General features: G+C 33.1%; 1 protein-coding gene across 1 annotated transcript in view; it reads left to right on the top strand.

Moving 5' to 3' along the window:
• Positions 1 to 21,676, top strand: part of LOC112458091 (serine/threonine-protein kinase SIK3-like) — a 139,763-nt gene that overhangs the window by 7,870 nt on the left and 110,217 nt on the right. Inside the window, exon 2 of the mRNA XM_025021527.1 lies at positions 13,594 to 13,714. Within this exon, the coding sequence (XP_024877295.1) occupies positions 13,594 to 13,714 (121 nt within the window). The remainder of the gene's footprint in view (positions 1 to 13,593; positions 13,715 to 21,676) is intronic.

Genomic DNA, 21,676 nt, shown 5'->3' with positions numbered 1-21,676 from the left:
GTGAAAATATGTTAATTCTAAAAGTGGGGGGCTAACTTCTAATAGGTCCTCAAATAATAATCCAATAAAGTGCCATAAACCATTTTCTAGAACAGTGCTACGCCGACCGCATCAGCTGTCAATTTTTCATTGCACTGTTACTCCACTTTCTATATTAGGACCAGCAAATTAATGAGCAGGTAAACATACAATATGCTTTTATCTTTCATTTGAACGCTTATATTCAATCGTACAGTGACTCCTTCTTATTTAAGATCTTTCGTAAGAATTGTCCATATTTCATCTCTAGATTCAAGATGGCTGACATGGGTATCCAGGGTCCTTAACAGAAACCCCTTACTCTCAAAGTAGCTTTTTTGTTATTAATTAATTAATTTAGTCATAACTTATATTAAGTATGTATCTTTAAATATTAATCTTATATTAAGTATGTATCTTACTGATTTCTGATAAAAGAATTCACTTCACCACAAGAGTGATATTTGCGAATATTTACTTCTGCTCACAAGAGTAGATGTGATGCAAAAATTTACTTCTGCGAGGATTTTGTACTTGATTTATCCCAGAGAGAATACCACACGACTTGTAAAAATAGTCATTAAAACCAAAGATGTATTTTTTATGATAAAAATAAATAGTTTTAATAGTTCTTTTGGTTAAAAGTTAGATTCAAGTTATTTTTGTTTTTTACTTAAATTTTCTATAGTTTTTGTGTTACAAAATGATTATTTATCTCTAATGTAAGTACAAACATTAATAAAAGTAAATTTTTTTATAATATTTAGTCTTTTAATGCTGTATCCAAACTTTTGACCGGCAGTGTATGTAAAAATTACTATATTTATCTGTGTGTAATTGAAACTGAAGATTCTTATAACTATTATTAGTTTTTCACAATTGTAAAAGAAAAAATACATTCCTATATAAAAAAAACAAATTTCTTTGTTGTTTTATATAAACTTAATTTACAAACAAAACATTAAATTTATTTGATAATCTATATTGTAATTGTTTTGTTATTTAGAGTGATCAAATTTTAAAATTACATTCTAATTTAATAAAGCTTTTAAAAATTAAATTTTAATTTAAGTTAATTCAATCTTAATGCAACTTTTAACTGAGTTGGTTTTTGTTCATGTAACTTTTAACGTAACTAAATTAATTTTATAAACCATTTACTTTAACTTCATTTCAAAAAATAATTAATTTATCTAATCTTGCTTTTTTGTATATTATATCTTTCACTTTAACATCGACACTTTACTCTTATTTGCCTTATGATTTTGATTTGATTATTTTTTAATTTGTCTATTAATAAATTATTAATACATTTTTTGTTTGCTTCCATTTGTAAATTTTGAATATGAGAAAATGCAGGAATGTGTGTGTTTATTTCTGTTACCATATCTTTTTATTTATGCAGTCAAAATCTATTTCAAAGTCTTTCTAGAATATTATATGGCCTATTGTTTTAAATTCGTAATTATGCAAAACGCTAATGTCTTAATAATTATATATCTGATATTTTTAATTTTTGAAAAATATTATAAGTGTTTTTTCTTATTTTAAATAATACAAATCTACGTATAAATACAACAAAAACTAGTTTTATCTTTCGTCAATACTAGTATTAACTGGTCAATTCTAGAAATAACCAAATGTACTTGACAATACCGGTATTCCCTAAAAAATTTTTCAGTTAATACCTATTCTGACGAGTTTTAACAAAGCACACTCACGTTAAAACACGTTTTTAGGTAAAATTAGTAGTAACTAAGGAAAAGTAATAATAAATTCCTGCTTTAACAAAGTGCTTGCAAAAGTGTATGCGTGGATGCAGTAGGTTCCGCCCCCCTGCAGGGGGCTCTACCTAAAAAAACTAACCTAACCCAACCCAATTGTTGTGTGGGTGGATTACAAGTATATGATCACACATACACTTTTTCACTTACACATCAATCGGATTGGGTTAGATTAGTTTTTTTGGAGGTGGAGCCTACCGCAGGGAGGTGGAATCTATTGCATCCACGCATATACTTTTCCACCTGCTTTGTTAAAGCAGTAATAGTTGGTTCATTCACACAACATTCTTTTGTTTGTTTTGTAAGCAAATTGTTTTATTAATAACTTTTTTATAAACAACAAGCGACGGAAAAGGTCAGTGACTTGGAGATCAACATTAAGGTCAAAAGTCATTTGGGACTGACTGTATAAAAGGAAATATTTACCAAAAAAAAAAAAATAATTTAACAAGGGGAAACCGCGTACTTGGGGTTACCGAATTGAAAAACGTTTTTACATAGTATAAGTACTCTATCTGAAGAGCAATTTTTTTTTAGGCAAGGCGTAAGTTAAAAAAATTGTCTTTTGAAAATGCGAATTTAAAAGAGAAAACAAAATTGTTGGTTACAATAACTTTATTTTGCACGAATAAACAGTTATTACATGAAAAAATTAAAAAAAAGTGTGAGGGACAGAAATTGAACTTGGATCGACAACGTAGTAATCGTGCACTTACATTTTTTCTTTTTAAATGGCTGAGTGTTGCGCCCTATCCCTTTGCTCAAGTACTCTTCTGATAGAGTACTATACTATGTAAAAACGTTTTTCAATTCGGTGATCCCAAGTACGCGGCTTCCTTTTGTAAGACTGATATTTTATGTATTGTACGACAAATTTGTTAAGCATGTTAATTAGCTGCAGGATAAAGAAATTTTCGAATTTCTAGGAATCCTGTATCTTGTAGCCAATCAGTACGCTTCTCGTACGATACTTGAAATATCAACTTAACTCCAAGCCTATTTCTAAAAACTTGAAATTAAAATTTGGTTGAAATAGGCTTGGAGTTAGATTAGTTTTTTTATGTGGGGCAGGGACTCTGCCGCAGGTGAAGCCTCTCCTCCGCCTATATGTGTACTGTCTATACACATATCAAAAAATTAATTCTCTTAAGGAGGTTTGCCTATTACTTTGGAGTCAAAAATGCGATTGAATAATAATGTCATTACAGCGATCTCGAATTATATGCAATATTAGTATAATGAATTGTGGATGCTAGTTATGTGCTATATTCTTCGTAAATTATTATTAGTGTATAGAATATTAACAAATATATGCCGAAGTATGAGAGCGTCAACGACTCGAGAATCGTTGTCAGGTATACTTATTATCTAACATTATAAAGTAAAAGAAAAATCACAAATAATTTATAAAAACCTATATGAACAATTGTCAGAGAATACTAAAGACTTAAAATGATTAATACATTGATGATTGCGTGTCGTGGATTCATGATTAGTGATTAAACATTGTTTGTGAGGTTGGGTTCGCATCAGCTGTTGCGTTGCCAATAGCAACGTTTGTCATTACTAATTCGATCCACGAGGTAAAAGTAAACTTAGTGAATAAAGCTGTGAAAAGCTGTAAATCCACACGGTAAATTCTTATTTTTTAAGTTTTTATCCAATTCTTGATGTTTTATCTGTCAAATGCTAGTTTTTCAAAGTCTTAAGTTGGCTAAGTGTATTAAATCAGTGATCATTTATTTCAGAGCGACCGTTTCTCATGAGGCGATAGGCTCAAAGTGGTCAACTTCTGAATATTATTACAAAAAAACTATACGGTCAATATTGCTCAATTTTTGGGATTATTTGTGTAAAGTGTTTATGTAAATCCTTTAAAAAAAATTAAGACTCTAAGTTGACTTTCGACTAATAGGCGAACCTCCTTAATACTGAAACATACATAGAAAATTAGTTCCCTTTAATACTGACATAAAAAATATCAAAATTCTGAAAAGACCCTATTCTGAACAATTACCAACACTTTTAACTGGCCCAGCTCAGTGAGAACTAGTTTTGCCTAGTAAAAACTGTTAACATATTTTAACAAATCGATTTTTCAGTCATATCTAGTTTTCTGTTTTACTGACAGTCCATTGTTATTTCTAGAATTTACCAGTTAATATTAATAGGTATTGACGAAAGACCTTTAATAAAATTAGTTTTGACTAGTTAAATCGGGTATTGACGGAATTCGGGTTCTAACGGTAACATATACATGAATAATCTCTGTAAAGTTATGGCTCCTGCACACGGGATGCGGAAACGCTTGCCGCGCGGCAAGAAACGACGCGGTAACCAATAAACGCTTTTCCGTAAGAATCAGAAATTTATTGGCTACCGCGTCGCAGCTTACCACCCAGCTTACCAGCGTTTCCGCGTCCCGTGTGAAGGAGCCATTAGCACCTCAATTTTGGAATTTTGATATAATTTAATGGAGTTTTAGCTTTTCCCCAAAGAGTTCTAAAGTTTCTGATAAGTTTGAAAAAAAGTTTTAACGATTTAACAAAAAAAAAACGGTTTGAAGTTTTGGGGTGCTTCACTCTTCATGATTCGAAAATCGGCGATAACTTTTTAACTTCAGTTCGGATCGATTTTGTGCTCCCGGGAAAAAAGAATTAGATTTGCCGAGATATGACTAGATCTGGTTCATCAGATCTGGCCAGATAATTTGATCTGCAAATTGTCTCTATCTGGCCAGATCTGAACAGATATAACCAGATCTGACCAGATATAATTTGATCTGCCAAGATATAATTATTTATCGAATGTATCTAGATCTGCTCAGATATAATTAAAAATTATGAAGGGATGTAAAATGTTATAAAACCATAAATATATCGATTCAATTCGAAATTGTGTGCCACTTTATTATTAGCGTGCGATACAACTGATGATATAAGTTGTACCGTACACTTGATTTATATACTGTTCTTATACTATCGTTTGTCATGTTTTAAATACGAGAAACGGATCTCATCGAATGTCATCTATCAGATGATCCGACATTTGCACAGGGTATAACAAAAAGGTCGGGACACTGAATTATTTCAGAAAGATGACGTTTTTGGAAGAAATGTTTTATACAAAAGTTATAGGATACCAATTTATCTATTATGTGATGATACTGATTTGACCTTGAACAATCTTGGGAAAGTTACATGAGGTCACATTGAGTTCTTTAAATAGGGATCTCTACTTAGTATGTCATATTCTTGTAACTCTTGTCGAGACGTTTTCAAAACGCTAATATAAAATTCTTTCGTTAAGAATTTCCTGAAATATTTTAAATTTTGTCATGAGATTTTTAATATACTAGAACATTAGAAGCGCGCGCTACGCGCGCGCCATTTAGCTTTTTTTCTATATCATTACACAAAACAACATTTGCAACGCTATTGCTCTTTAATAATAACACATTAAGAAATATTTAACGGTATATACATAACAACATGACTTTCAAATGACTTTGTACAGAAAAATTTTTATTCAAATTAATTTCATGTTTTTTGCAACAATATAAATATACTTTTAATAATTAATCAACCTTTGTTATGCACACGTCTTCGAAGTTACGTATTATGCACAGGGGGTATGTCATACCCCCAGTCACTTAAAACGTTTATTACAGACGTACAATTTGTTATTTTGACTCAAACAAAATTGTTGGCTATTGTTCAAAGCTTTCAAAATAAGGTTTAATAGGTTTCATTAATATTTTGCAACATAAAAAAATTATAAATGATATGTTAACTAAAGAAACCGAAAAATGGACTTTTCACTAAAAAATGCATAAAAAATTTAATTTTTAATATTTTTTAATAATTCTTGCGGGATTACTTTCTTGAAATACTACACTTTCAAGGAAAAATATTAGTTTATAGCGGAGTTGAAAAAATATATTTATTTTGCTATGAAATCACGCGTTTTTCAACTTCTCACCACTGTCATAAGAGCAAACTAAAGCCGGGCGGGCAAAACTATGTTTAGGATCTTGAAGTGTTATTTCTAGACTACAGGTAGATAGCAGCACAGGTCCCGATTCGCATTGTACGTATTAGAAAAACGCGTTTGAAAATACGCTGGGGTATATCCTACCCCCGGTGCATAACAAAGGTTAAAAACCTCAAAAAAAATACATACAATTTTTATATACAAAATTTTTAACATGTTTCTTATCTCTTTGATTACGAAAGTGAATTCTTAACTCTCCGGCCCCGCCTTTCTCTCTCTCTCTCTCGTTCTCTCTGTTTCTTTCTTTTTTTTCTCTCTGTCTCTCTTGACTTTTCTTCTTTTTCTTTTAGTTGTCGATCATCTTTAACTTTGTCATATCCAATTATGGAGAACGAAGAAATTACAAACACACACGCTATCACCATCTTCATCGTCGACGAATTACGCACAATATAAGTTTTATTATTATTTTAAGGCTTATCTCTCTCCCTCTCCTTTTCTCTCTCTCTCTCTCTCTCTCTCTCTCTCGCTCTCTTTCTCTCTCTCTCTCTCTTTTCCTCTCTTCCTCCCTCCCTTCCTCCCTCCCTCCCTCCCTCTCTCCCACCTTCCCTCCCTCTCTCCCTCCCTCCCTACCTCTCGCCCTTCTCTCCCTTTAAGGCTTATCTCCCTCTCATTCTCTCTCTCTTCCTCTCTCTCTCTCTCTTTCTCTTTGTTTCCTTTTTTTTCTTTTTCTTTGTCTCTCTCGACTCTTCTTTTTTTTCTTTCGTTTGTCATCTTTATCTTTGTCATATCTAATCACGGAGAACAAAAAAATATTACGTACCCACACGTTATCACCTGTGTCATCGTCGACGAGTTACGCACAATATATGTTTAATTATTATTTTAAGGCTTACTCGTCTCTTCTTTTTCCCTCTCTCTCTTTCTCTCTCCCCCCTCTTTCTCTTTTTCTCTCTTTATCTCTCTCTTTCTCTGTCTCCTTCTTTTCCTCTTGTTCATCATCTTTAACTTTGTAATATATCTAATCAGAAAGAGTAAAAAATTACGAACAAACACGCTATCATCATCTTAATCGTAAACGAGTTATGCATAATATAAGTTTAATTATTATTTTAAGGCTTATCTCTTTCTTTTTATCTTTCACTTTTTCTCTCTGTCTTCTCTTTCTTTCTCTCTGCCTTTTTCGACTTTTCAATCCAAACACATGATAATCAGAGGGAGCAAGGTCAGGGCTATATGAGGGATGGTTTAAGATCTGAAATCCTAGGCACCCTAGGCACCTAGCATCCTAGGCATCCACCGTGCATACAATTTGTGATACTTGAGAATTTCCGTGACAATAGTACGAGATACGTTCTCTAAGAATGTATTTACCCTGCGCGCGGGAGTTTGAAATGCCTGGGGTATTTGTTTCGTGAAATATGAAATCTCAATTTGCTCTGTTACTTTTTAAAACATCCTTATTCATTTTTCTTGTCTTTTTTCTCTTCCATAAAATATGTACTGTGAAATATGAGAGAAAATAATTATACTATAATTAATATAATCTAATATATTAATTAGTTTTTATATATCCTTTAACTTCAACGTGCTAATATGTAATTTATAATAATATCGAAAAAGGATAGCATATTGACTTTGCAAAAATTTAAAATTAGTAGTATCTATTTTTAATTCTTCTTTTTTAATATTTACAATTGTACATAAAATTATAATTAATTATAAGTATTACCATATACATTTTATAAAACTATTGTAAAGTTCATAAATTTAATTATCTATGCATCTAACTTTAATATATTTATATTTCAAGATATTAAAAATTACCTCTTATTAATTTCTACCGCTACTGCAAGTTTTACCTTTTACACTTAATCATCCATTATATCTTGTTCTTTTCGAAGACAATACTGTAATACAGATGAATAATATAATATCCATGATGTGGTACATTAAAGTAATTAGCAATACATATATATACATATCGTAAAAAACCATATACTAATTTGTCTATAAATACAATAACAAACAAACTTATTTACTTTATTAAATAATATTCTTAACCTCTTCAATAAAAATTTGGCACAAGTAAGGCTCACACAGAAAAATACAGAACGTAAGCAGTATAACTTAAGCAGTAAGAGAATCAGTCAATTCTTTTATCTTTTGCCCATGTTTATTCACTCTCCTATTTTCTTCCTCTTTCCTTCTTTCTTAAACTTTCTTTTTTTCTTCCTTCTTTTGTTATTTCACTCTTTTCTTTTTTTTTATCCAAATACTTTAAATCTCATATTATGTCGTAGATCCATCTATGTATAAGATATAACTTTATACAGTATCGTAAAACATTTATATATGTTGTACACAAAACATGTCATAAAAAGTATCATTCTTAAAAAATTAAGAATAATAAAAATTATAAAAAAAGTAAAAACGTTTTATAAAACTTATCTGGAAAATAATCTTGAATACATTCAAAAGGAAAAGAGAAATCTTTGTTGACGTAGCAGTAAATGCTAAAATATTTAAATGTTTAAATGCTTGAATACAATGCATGAAAAATGTATGTTGTATAACAACATGACTTTTAAATTACTTTATACAAACAAATCTTTTTATTTAAATTGATTTTATGTCTCGCAAATATATAAATACATTTTTAATAATTAATTTAAAGTCTCAAAAAATAAATTTAATAATTAATTGAAAGCTTCAAAAAATGAAAGAGAGAAACTATACATATAACTTATTATATACGAAATTTTTAATATGCCTATTATCTCTTTGATTACAAAGGTAAATTCTCAACTTCTCTCTCTCTCTCTCTCTCTCTCTCTCTCTCTCTCTCTGTGTCTCTTTCCTCTTCCCCTCTTTCCCCCTCTCTCTGTCTGTCTTCTACTTTTTCCCTCTCTTGTTCATCGTCTTTAACTTTGTCAAACACATCTAATCACGGAGAAAAAAAATTATGAAGAAACACGCTATCACAATATTAATCGTCGACGAGTTACGCACAATATATAAGTTTAATTATTATTTGAAGGCTTATCTTCTTCTCTCTTTCTCTTTCTCTGTTTCCTTTTTTTTCTTTTTCTCTCCTTATCTTTCTCTTTCTCTGTCTACTTCTCCTCTTGTTCATCATTTTTAACTTTGTAATATCACGCTATCATCATCTTCATCGTAGACGAATTATGCATAATATAAGTCTAATTATTATTTTAAGACCTTGCCTCTCTTTCTCTCTCTCTCTGTCTCTCTCTTTTTTAAAATTATTGTTTATGTATGCTAGTTTTTACAGATATTTTTATGTCGTTATCTTGCCATTTTGTTTCTTTGCCCTTCAGCCTATGCTTGGGCATATTAAATATATATCAAATCAAATATCTCTTTCTTCTTCTTCTTCTTCTTTTCCTTTCTCTCTGTCTCTCTCGACTTTTCTTCTTTTTCTCTTATTTATTATCCTCAACTTTGTCATATCTAATTACAGAGAACAAAAAAATTACTAACACAATTACTATCACCATCTTTATCGTCGACGATTTACGCACAATATAAGTTTAATTATTTTTTTAAAACTTACTTTTTTCTCTTTTCCTCCATCTTTCTCTCTTTTTTCTTTGTCTCCTTCTTTTTCTCTTGTTCATCATCTTTAACTTTGTAATGTCTAATCACAAAGAATGAAAAAATTACGAACGAACGCTCTATCATCATCTTCATCGTAGACGTGTTACGTATAATATAAGTTCAATTATTATTTTAAGGCTTACCTGCCTCTTTTTCTTTTCTCTTTCTTTCTGTTTTCTTCTTTTCCTCTTGTTCATCATTTTCAACTTTGCGATATCTAATCACGGAAGAATAAAAAAATTACGAATGAACACGATATTATCATCTCCATCGTAGACGAGTTACGCACAATATAAGTTTAACTTATATTTTTATTATTATTTTTATTTTTATTTTAAGGCTTACCTGCTTCTTTTTTTCTCTCTCTTTTTCTCTCTTTTTTTCTGTTTTTTTCTTTTCCTCTTGTTCATCATTTTTAACTTTATATAATAATATCTAATCACAACGAATAATAAAATTATGAACAAAACACGTTATCATTTTCATCGTAAATGAGTTACGCACAATATAAGTTTAATTATTAGTTTAAGGCTTACCTCTCACTTTTTCTCCCTGTCTCCTTCTCTTTCTTTCTCTTTTTTGACACTTTTCAATTTGCACACACTGTCTGCACTGAGCGCACACGTGCGTATATATGCTGTCTCTTTTCAATATTCTCAAACGTCAGCAGGTTTCAAGATTGCCGGCCATGCATATATTTCTCTCTCTTTATACGTATCTTTATATAACCTTATATAGTAGTAATTTTACTACTGTTGTGTGCACAAAACATTTGTACAGAAAACATATTGTTAGCAACATTTATGAAAACTGTTAATAACTGAAATAGGAAGATAACACAAAGTATCTTATGTAAAATAATAAAATACTAAAAATTATAATAAAAACATTATATAGAATTTATCTAAAACAACCGTTCACAGATGCGCGCTGCGCGCGCGTTATTTAGCTTTTTTAATTTTATACTTTTTATTATAACTTAACTTTAAATACTATTATTTGATTTTTACTACGTTACACTATTATGCTCACACGACAATACGCTAACATTCAAACTGTCAAAACACACTCCGCGATGACAGTCCCTCACGGGATGAAGCAAGCTACGGCGCGGCAATTAATCAAGATAACCAATCAGCATCGCGGTAAAAAGGCAACAATTAATTCGACTATCGACTTAACACGCCTTTTTTAAGAGTGGACTAGACACTACAGACGCGCGCTTCGCGCGCGCTATTTAGCTTTAACATTATGCTATTACTATTACACTATTAACCCTTGATACACACAACTGTCAAAATAATGACAGCTGCAAATGAAGTAAGCGCAGCAAGAGAACCAATCGGCATCGCGGAAAAGTGACAACAATACCTACGACATCCCCTTTTTAGAAGAGGAAAATATGAGATATCTTATAAAGTAGTCACTTTTTGATAACTTTACCTTTATACTTTTATATGTAAAATAATGAAAGGAATCGAATAATAATATTAATTTTTATTACATTTGCAATTTTGCAAAATTCAATGCTTCTACAAAATGCAATCAAATTTAAATTGGTTTTTTTTTACAACAATTTTAGACCTGTTTGTTACACTCTGTATAACCAATAAAAAATTCTTATTAATTAAAGTAAAAAATGTAAAGTCTCTAATAATTCTTATTCAAGTTGATAATTATTTATGCAAATCTCCAAATAACTTCAACAAAATTTTTAATGTAATCTAGCTATTAAATAATAAATTGAGAATTATTTCACTTTTGTTTATCCATCATCTGTAAGCTTACAATGTATGAAATAACTTATATTTCTGTGATTGTCTTTGTATTTTAGATATAAGGCGAATTGATGAAAATGCTTCTATAACAAATAACTAACATTTTTTTGTTTATAAAAAATAACTTGTTTTTTGCAAATTATATCTTTATCATAAATTATTTTTATATAATTATATCAAATATATATAATTAAATATTTTTAATTTGCTACGTATAAATAAATTCATATTTATATATTTAAATATCTCATTAGACGAATATCGATCATCGAACGTTTAATTTATTACAGTTAAACATGGCCAGATATCGTCAGACCTGAACGGTTTTTGATCAAACACAACCTCAATTCAACTTATATCTGGACAGATATGGTCAGATGTAATGTATTTTGGATCGCATTCGAGTATAGATATAGACGATATGGTTATATCTAAACAGATACAGTCAGATCTGGACTGTTTCGATGAAATTCAATCACAGATATGGTTCGATCTGAGTAGATATGGTCCGATCTGAGCCGTCGAAGACCAGATTACGCCCCATATATATATGTAGTTATATATAGTTATATATAAACATATATGACCAGATCTGGGCGACATGAGAAGTCATATCTGAGCATGTTTGACCAGATAAAATTTGATCTGCTGAGATATAATTTGATCTAGTCAGATCTAATCTTTTTTTCCCGGGAGAACTTTTGAGATATCCAGAACTTCGAAGAAAACATTAATTTTCCCCAAAAAATTTTTTGAACTTAAAAATTTCTCAATCTAGCTAACAGGATCGACGAGAACTCTTTCAATTTTGCTTTTAACGATATGATTTATAAGGATAATCTTCAGAACTTTTGGGGTGCTACCCAGAACTCCGAGGAAAATATTAATTTCACAGAGCAAAAATTCTTTTGGAATTGTGGCAATCTAATCAGCTCTCTGAGCAGGGAGCTCAGGAAAATATATTACGTATCTTTTCACGAGGTAAAGATGCGAAAAGTGAACAGATTTATTAGATTTCGGGCAATGAAATCGCAGATACTCTAGTGAATTCTCTCATTTTTTGCATTTTCACCTCGTGAAATGATACGTAATAGGCCCCTAGAATCTCACAAGTTTTGACGATAACTATTAAGATTCGAAACGCTAAAACTGACATTAAAACTAACAATATATAGATTTAATATGATATACATATAATTGGATTGATAAGGTTGTATTGCGACGTGTCAGGTTGTATTGAAATGTTTAGGGTGAGGGGTTTGCTTGAGGGAGAGAAGATGGGTGATAATGTATATTGGGTGGATAAGGATGTGATGAGCTATGTAGGGACATGTCAGAGTGTATTGAGGGTGTTTTAGGGTGAGGGAGTAGAATGAGTGGTGATATGGATGGGTAAAGGTATGTTAGGTTACGTTGAGACGTGTCGAAATATATTAAGGTGTTTGGAGTGGTTAGGAGGAAGATGGGAGTGGACAAATGAAGGCGTGGCTAAAGGTCAGTTCTTACACTTCTGTGTAAAGGATGTGAGGGTGTATGCGAGTATTGAAATTTCGATTTATAAGGGGACAGCAGGACGGCAACGATGGTGACGACGTTTCTTAAATCCAAATTACCTGGTTTTAACATACCTGTATATTAAAAATCTCCCATTAACATGCAATGTAGAAAAAAAATAAAAACACTATTATTATATAATATAATGCCAAGCAATTGATTAAGTTTATTAAAAATTTTATCCGTTTAGCCGTTTTTTAGATATGGCCATCGCGCCTCCACTCAATTTGATGCTTAAGGTATAGAGATACTTTCGATCTTCTTGCCAGTGTCGCAGGCGTTTATACTTGGCGCGAGATACTGTCATGTCTCTTAATTTGAGGCTTCTTCCCACTAGTTTTTATTACTAGTTTTGGATTATAAAATGAAGACTTATTCGTTAATAAATACCAAAGATTTTTTCAATATTAAGTACGTCATTTTTAATTTTCAACTTTGACTTTGTAGACTTAAAAGTAGAAGCCTAAAAAAACTTACGTATAAAATTTTAGTTATATGTAAAGCATAATTAAATTTTTTAAAAATTTGCTTGCTATATGGGATCTGTCATTTTGACTCTTTTTGTCTTTAGATTTTGCGACTTTAAAAACTCTCGTATAGGATTCAGTAAGATATATTTAAAAATTATATGTTATTTATATAAAAATTTATTTATTAAAAATTATATATATCAATTATATATTATTTATTGATAGAATTTATAATGAGACTGTGTATTCAGGAATTGAGTAGCTTCTTTTAACATTTATACATTTTCCCTTTTATTTTAACTACATTTAAGAGAATACACATACATAATGTATAATTATTGTGTAATTTGAATAACATTTTTATTATTTTTGTAGATTGCGAAAAATTGATTAGACACATGTTGGTGGTAGAACCAGAGCGACGTTTAAGTATATCTCAAATCTTAGCGCATTCATGGATGGGTGGAGATGGAGTAATAGAATTAGAACCTGGAGGGTATGTAATGTGACTTGAATTATATATTATTTTATATTTTTATAATGTAAATAGTAGCTTTTAAAAGAAAAACAGTTGTTTTTATAAATATAATTAAATTTAAAATTTGACCAAGCATGGAATTATGATTAAACAGTTGTCTGACAGTTGTGAGTTGTCTTAGTTGTCTATAAGTTGTTCATAACAATATAGTCATTATATTAACACATCTTTTAGTTTTAGTCACTAATTGCATAAAATAAACAGTTACTAATATAAAAATTGTTTAATTAACAACAGGAAATAATAATGATGCAGTTAAATTTATTTTTAAATTACAATTGTAAAATATTATACATTTACTTTATGAATAGAATTTTTAAAATGTCTTTATTACACACTCTACTGTATAATTCAATGAGCTACATAATAATGACTATGTTTACACCCAGCGACTTGATCGCGGATTGACCTATGTCGTGATCCAAAGTAGGTCTAGTTATAATAAATATATCGAATAGGGAATCCACCTACGATGACCTTGACCTTGACATATGTTGTCAAGGACATGGTTCTAAGTAACTTTTTTTATAACTTAATCGTCGCTCATTGCTTATTTAAAAGTTATGAACAAAAAAAGTTTGAGAAATATAACGGTTTGTGTCGATACTAAGAGAGCCTAAGGTAGCCAAATGCCTCGTCATCTAATTAGTGACGCGCATGAATGGATTAACGAGATTCCCACTGTCCCTATCTACTATCTAGCGAAACCACTGCCAAGGGAACGGGCTTGGAAAAATTAGCGGGGAAAGAAGACCCTGTTGAGCTTGACTCTAGTCTGGCACTGTAAGGAGACATGAGAGGTGTAGCATAAGTGGGAGATGGCAACATCGCCGGTGAAATACCACTACTTTCATCGTTTCCTTACTTACTCGGTTAGGCGGAGCGCGTGCCCCGAGGGCTTCGTGCCCCGGCGGTCACGGTGTTCTAGAGCCAAGCGTGTCAGAGTGGCGTGAGGCCTCGCGGCCGATCGCCGTTAATACTCCCGCGTGATCCGATTCGAGGACACTGCCAGGCGGGGAGTTTGACTGGGGCGGTAAGAGAAATAATTTACTAATATGTGTGCATAGACAATATACATATAGGTGGGAAAAAGACTATCGCCCCTTTTCCACAAGCAGGGATGGGTAGGGATGGACCTCGCTTCACATGGAAAGTTGAAAACCTGAACCATACAATGATAGACCTCATTTTGCCCTGTAAGCAGAAGTGGGATGTATTTGTACATGTATATGTACTTTCTATACACATATGTATATCAGCAAATTACTTCCTTTAATTGGGATCTGACATTGGTCGCCATGACATCTGGTGGTCGAAAGTGAAAGCACTCAGGGCTCACAGATCTCGTGGCATTGTACAGGCGTCAGACGTGCAGTCGTACTGGCTTTGCGTTGTATTTTTATTAATATGGATGATGTTTTTCCGCGTTGTAAATCTGCGGCAAGAACTAAGTGTTCAGTTCGCGGTTGTGGAAGTAAGGTTGATAGTAATTTAAATGTTCGATTTCATCGCTTTCCCAAGCCCAAAGAGTGCTTTGTACATGTCAAATTATTTTGGCACAATTTAGAGAAAATTGGTCGTTTCAAAGCCTGGAAAAATGCATTGAAGATAAAGAAAGGGATCCCTTATATGAGAATGTGTTCACTCCATTTCAAGAAAGAGGCTTATATACTGCCAGGTAAGTTAATTTTTGACAGGAAAAATTAGTTGAGAATTTGTTTAACCTAAAGCATCGTGAATGTGTAAAAGATACATTTTCAATAATAATTAACGGTGAATAATTTGATGATGTTGTTGCAAAAACGAGACGCTTGAAGAAAACTGCTGTGAGAAGTTTGTGAACACAGCTGTAAAGCTCACAACATCACTCCTCATGTTTTGTTCATTTATTCCATATTTAATTATACGTTCTGCTTTTAAACTCTTTCGCCTTCAATAAACTTTCTCTGCGCAGGATTTGCACCAGGCCAATCACAAATATTTTTCATGGATATTAACATTTTAATAACAGACTATAACACAGCATTTGAAGCTCACTAAAACTGAGTCGATCGGCGCCATATTGGTTAAGGCAGGCGTCTCGCTACGTGCTAGTCATGTGACTGTTTGTAGGTTTTCACGTTCAGAAATATATTTCAGGCAATTTTTGCTAAGAGAAAAATAATTTTATGAATTATGGTTGTTATACTTGGGATGGCCGGGGTAACTTATTAACAACACTATACGTAATTGAATACTCGTTCTTTATTCGGACGTTCACTGCTCGCTGTCTCGTGTGTTAATGCTGCCGTCCGTTACTCTAGCAACGCCATCTCACGCTTACTCGCTCACATACATTTTAGGGCTTATACATATATAACATCCTCCCCTTTCTCAGAATAAACGTTTACCTTACAATCTATATTACAGTTGTGTCTTGACGTAAAAGTCTTTGGTAATAAGTAATACAATTGCACGTTGCTTGAAACCTACTCCATTATATAATCCTTTAGGTGATTTGGTAACTTTCTGTCTCGTACAGGCCTACTTTGCGTTACATTAAGATCAGCACTTGGTTCTGACTTCGTTGCAACAACAGAGTCATCCTGCGACTCCGATTCGGTTTTTACCTTGACATTTTGCTCCGATATTATTTCAACATCTTTGTCGGATTCGCTAGGCCCTGCACGATTAAATTTCTTGACATGCGCTACATTTCGCTTAAACATTTTTCCATCCGCATTTTTAATCGTTACATTATCACCGGCTCGATCAACTACCTCGTACTTAACGCTTTCATACGCCGGACTTAATTTATCCCGCTTTATCGTTTTTAGTAGAACAGTGTCACCTAATTTTAACTCACTTTTTTTCACATTGTTTCGCAAATCATATCGCTCTTTACTTTTAAGCTTTTTCCAAGCATCCCTATCTCTAATAGCTTCATCTAGATTATTTTTGATACCTTGCAATTCTGGCATTTTAGTTTTTATCTTTCGACCGAACATTAGTTCCGCTGGCGAAACCCCTGTCGATGCTTGTGGAGATGAGCGATACATAAGCAGATAGTCTAATATCTCTTGTTTCCAGTCTTTTCGTTCGAGCTGTGCAATTTTTATGCGTTTAAGAAGACTGCGATTTTGTCTTTCGACTTCCCCATTCGCTTGGGGCCAGTACGGCGCTACATGAACAAGTTTAATACCGCACCTAGACGTGTATTCTCTCATTTCTTCGCTCACTAATTGTTTTCCGTTATCAGATATTAATCTATTCGGATAACCATACCTCGCGAATATATGTTTCAATCTATCAATAATTGCTGCTGACGTAATTGATTGTATTATCTCTATTTCATAGAACTTACTGTAATAATCAATAATCACGAAATGAAATCTCCGGAAGGCAAAGGCCCAAGGAGATCCGTCGCTAAACATTCCCACGGACTATCCGGCAGCGCGTTTGGTTTCAACGGTGAGATATTAGCTGTCTTTTGCACTATTTGGCAGCTCTCACACGTTTTTACAAAGTTTTTCGCATCTTTATCGATTCCTGCCCACCAAACCTTACTTCTTAGCCTATCCTTCATCGCAACAATACCTGGATGTCCCTCATGCGCTATTGATAATACTCGCTTCTTTAGCTTTTCAGGTACAATTCTCGTTCCCCGTAACACAACATTATTGTACACACAAAGTTCGTTTTTAATTGCTTTTATCCGCGTACTGGATAATGACTCCCAGTTTCCTGTCGCAATCGCTTGCCTAACTTCACCTAACCACGAATCTTCGCGCGATTCTACTTCCACTTCTTCGATAGACATTGCTCTCGGCACACTCTCTTTTGCAACCCACGCGATAAACAATTCATCCTCACACTTACTTTTCTCCTCCTCGTTATTACCTATTTTTAATAAACGAGATAACGGATCTGCAATATTATTTTTTCCACTTTCGTATATCACTTTGTATTTGAACATTTGAAGTCTTAGCACCCACCTCTCTATGCGGCTGCATGGCTTTGATCTTGGTGCAAATATACATTCTAAGGCTTTATGGTCTGTGACCAATTCAAACTTAATACCAAAAAGCCAATATTTAAATCTTTCACACGTATAGACAAGTGCTAAAGCTTCTTTTTCCGTCTGTGAATATCTTTTCTCATAATCAGTTAAACTTCGACTCGCAAAGCTTATAATTCGCCATTGTCGATCCTGTTCTTGTGCTAAAACACAACCTCGAACACAACCTATGCCTACCGGGCTAGCGTCTGCAACTACTCTAGTTCTCGCATTCGGATTATAAATACCTAGCGTTTCTGCATCCGTCAGCTTATCTTTCAGCGTCTGAAATACGATTTTCTGTGGTTCACCCCACACGAATGGTTCGCTCTTTCGTGTAAACCTTCTTAAAGGTTCGCTAATTGTTGCCATATATGGAATAAACGCTGCGCAAAAATTGACCAACCCCAGGAAACTTCTGACTTCTTCTGGCGTTTCGGGTTCTCTGAAGTTCTGTACTGACTCAACTTTCGATCGCATTAATCGGTAACCTGACCCGTTTACTATAAATCCCATCCTCGTCGCCAATGTTATACTTAGGATGGCCAGGATAACTTATTAACAACACTATACGTAATTAAATACTCGTTCTTTATTCGGACGTTCACTGCTTGCTCTCTCGTGTGTTAGGGGATTGACCAATAGAAAGCAGGGTGGATTCATTTCTATTGGTCAATCCTGCTAACTTTAACCGTCGGTTAAGCTAACTGTGGTTGGTGAAATTGGCCCTTAATGCTGCCGTCCGTTACTCTAGCAACGCCATCTCATGCTTACTCGCTCACATACATTTTAGGGCTTATACATATGTAACAATGGTGTAAAATTTCATACGTGACAAAGTATGTTACTTTTTCCAAATTATGTGATTTTTCTCATTTGACTCCGTTTTGATCAGCTGATCATGCGAGTCGTCGAGAAAGGTTACAAGTGAGAAAAATACTTTTTGATTGAATTTTGACAATTACTGAGAAAGGGTTTCAAAATGCATGACAGGGGTGTCAATCACTATCCATTCGGCTAAGAAAGACGAGTCCCATAACCTGCAACTACAGTGATTAGCCAGCGGCGTTGTCAAGTCTTCCCAACCTCACCTCGACCAAAAAATGTCTGCTTGATTACCGCATTTTCACTAAAATAAACTAAAAAATTAGCAGCGAAATCTCCGGCAAACTATATATTTTATGGTTGCATCGGATTCTTCGAAATCTAATGTACAAAAAGCAATGTTTTTTTTCACTTCATCTAATCGAAAAATGCGAAAATATGTGATTGAAACCGTGATAGAGCCTTCTTTTTCTGGCCGTCTGTATGAAGTAATGCAAAATTTGTGATTTTCGAGATCGATTTTCTAGAGTAAATAGTCGGTAAGGAGCCACAGAAAAAATCGGCTGCAAAGCTGATCATATAATTTGATATAAAATCCGAAATCGAAAACTTTATCTAATACATGCCCTGACGAGACGACTACCTTAAGCTCCGCCTTCATGTCAGATCCCAATACTGACACAAACTTGTATATTTCTCAAACTTTTTTTATTCATAACTTTTATTTATAACTCATTCATAACAACTAAATAAGCAATGACCGACGATTAAGTTATAAGGAAATTTACTCAGGGTCATGTCCTTGACAACATATGTCAAAGTCGGTTATAAGATCACTGGAGGTTTCTCCCCTTATTTTCATTTTTACCCTTTTCTATGCTAACTATTCTCTGCTTTAACAAAAAGATTGTTTAATATATTAACGATTCACTGCTTTAAATGACTTTCCTTTGTTCATACATGTACTATTTCCGGTAATTATTTAGAATTTTGATATTTTTTTGCGGCTTTTTTGGTAAACATCTTTGTTGTGACTCCGACAGTGATAATCAATCGGGGGAGCCCAAATAATATGTACCTTACCTATTTTTTAACCTATTTTTTCCGACGTGGCTTTCCCGATCTTTTGATGTTGTAAATATGTATAATAGTGGCTCTTATATAAAAGAATCGATTTTGGTCCTGAAAAAGATCGGTAGTAATTCGTGAATCATGTCTATTTCAGTGTCAAGCAGTTTGTGTCAACATTAAAGGAAGTAATTCGTTGATATGTGTACTTTCAAGTAAAAGAAAATTGAACGTTTGCGTGGTAAGTTGAACGATACGTAAAAAAATGGATAAAAAAATAGGGTATACATATTTTTCGGGCTTCTCCGATTGATTATCACTGTCAAAGTCACAACAAAGATTTTTACCAAGAGAGCCGCAAAAAATATCAAAATTCGGAAAAGGTCCTATTCTGAATAATTACCCTATTTCCACATACATATTAGTCGTTTGTGTCTTTTAATACTCAAAATAACTGCTATATTTTTCAAACTTTTTTTGTTTATAACTTTTAAATAAGCAATGAGCGACGATTAATTTATAAGGAAAAGTTACTCAGAGTCATGTCCTTGACAACATATGTCAAGGTCAAGGTCATTGGAGGTGGGTCCCTTGTTAAGTATATTTACTCTTAATTAACCGTTTACATCGAAAGAGATTTATTCGGGATTGCCATGAATTTATCGGTTTAACGGCAAGCGTTTCTGCGTTCTGTGTACAAATCACATATTGTAGAACTTTTTGGAATAGATTTTGATCAAAATTGTTGTTATTTTCAAAATTTCTATTTAGGAAAACAGAATAATTCAGATCAAAATACATTTTGAAAAGTTTCATAATATGTGCCCAGAAGCCACGAATTCATCGATTTAATCTTATTTAATTTGACAGCTCATCTGAAATTGCAGCAAATCCGAACAAGCAAATAAAGCTTTTAGATTGCGTCGCGCGTTTACACCGCAAATGATAACGTCCTATTTCAGGTCAGGTTACTAAAATACGAAGCCAGATTCCGTCGCCTGTCAAGTGTTTACAGTAGGCGGCCTAAATAATTTAGGTCGAACTTGAGGTATATACCGCGGCCTAAATTTAGGGTATAAATGTAGTTAATGGCTACGTTTACACCTAGCGACCTGATCGCGGCCTGACTTATATTGTGACCCGAAGTAGGTCTAGTCATCATTCGTTTACACCGAAAGAAACCTAAAAATTGACGGGATCGTATTTGGGATCGCCCTGAATTGCAGCGAATCCGAACAAGCAAATGAAGCTTTTAGGACGCGTCGCGCTTGATCGCGCGTTTACATCGCAAATGATAACGGCCGATTTCAGGTCGGGTCACTAAAATACGCGGCCTGATCTGAAGCCAGGTCCGGTCGTCTATCAACTGTTTACAGCAGGCGGGCTAAATAATTTAGGTCGAATTTGAGGTACAGGCCGCGGCCTAATTTCAGGGTGTAAACATAGCCAATATCCGAGAAATAACATCTCAGAATCTACAAATTTGTTAATTTTGATTCAAATCATCCACTACAAGAAATAAAACGGAAATCAAATTGCTAAGTTAGCTAGAATTTATTTAATTATTCTTCTTTTTTTGTTGTTTTTGAAAAAGCGCTTTTCACAGCGGAAATTATCATTACATTTAAAAGAAATTTATTATCTGTGCATATTAAGGGGACTAGGAAGAGTTGAAAAATGCAGAAATTGGCTCGTGTTTAATTGTTTATAACAAGGCCGCGAATGAACATAAAACTTTTTTATTGTTAAGGGTATTAATTATAACATTATAAAATGAGAAAATTCATTAAAAGCCATTCCCAGATTAATAATAACGGCGTCCCAATATAATAAAGAAAACTGTCGAATCCACGGTTTTACCACGATTCCGGTCGAACGGATAAAGGTTTTGGTAAATTTCAGGAATATTTCTTCTCCTTAGGCTTCTCTCTATTGATTATACCTAAAAAATTAAAAATAGAAATAAAATTAACAAAATGGCGTCCAGAAAA

The sequence above is a fragment of the Temnothorax curvispinosus genome, unplaced genomic scaffold, assembly GCF_003070985.1.
Source record: "Temnothorax curvispinosus isolate PA1 unplaced genomic scaffold, ASM307098v1 QBEX01008653.1, whole genome shotgun sequence".
In the NCBI taxonomy this organism is placed as follows: domain Eukaryota; kingdom Metazoa; phylum Arthropoda; class Insecta; order Hymenoptera; family Formicidae; genus Temnothorax; species Temnothorax curvispinosus.
This window is presented reverse-complemented; position numbering and strand designations above follow the sequence as displayed.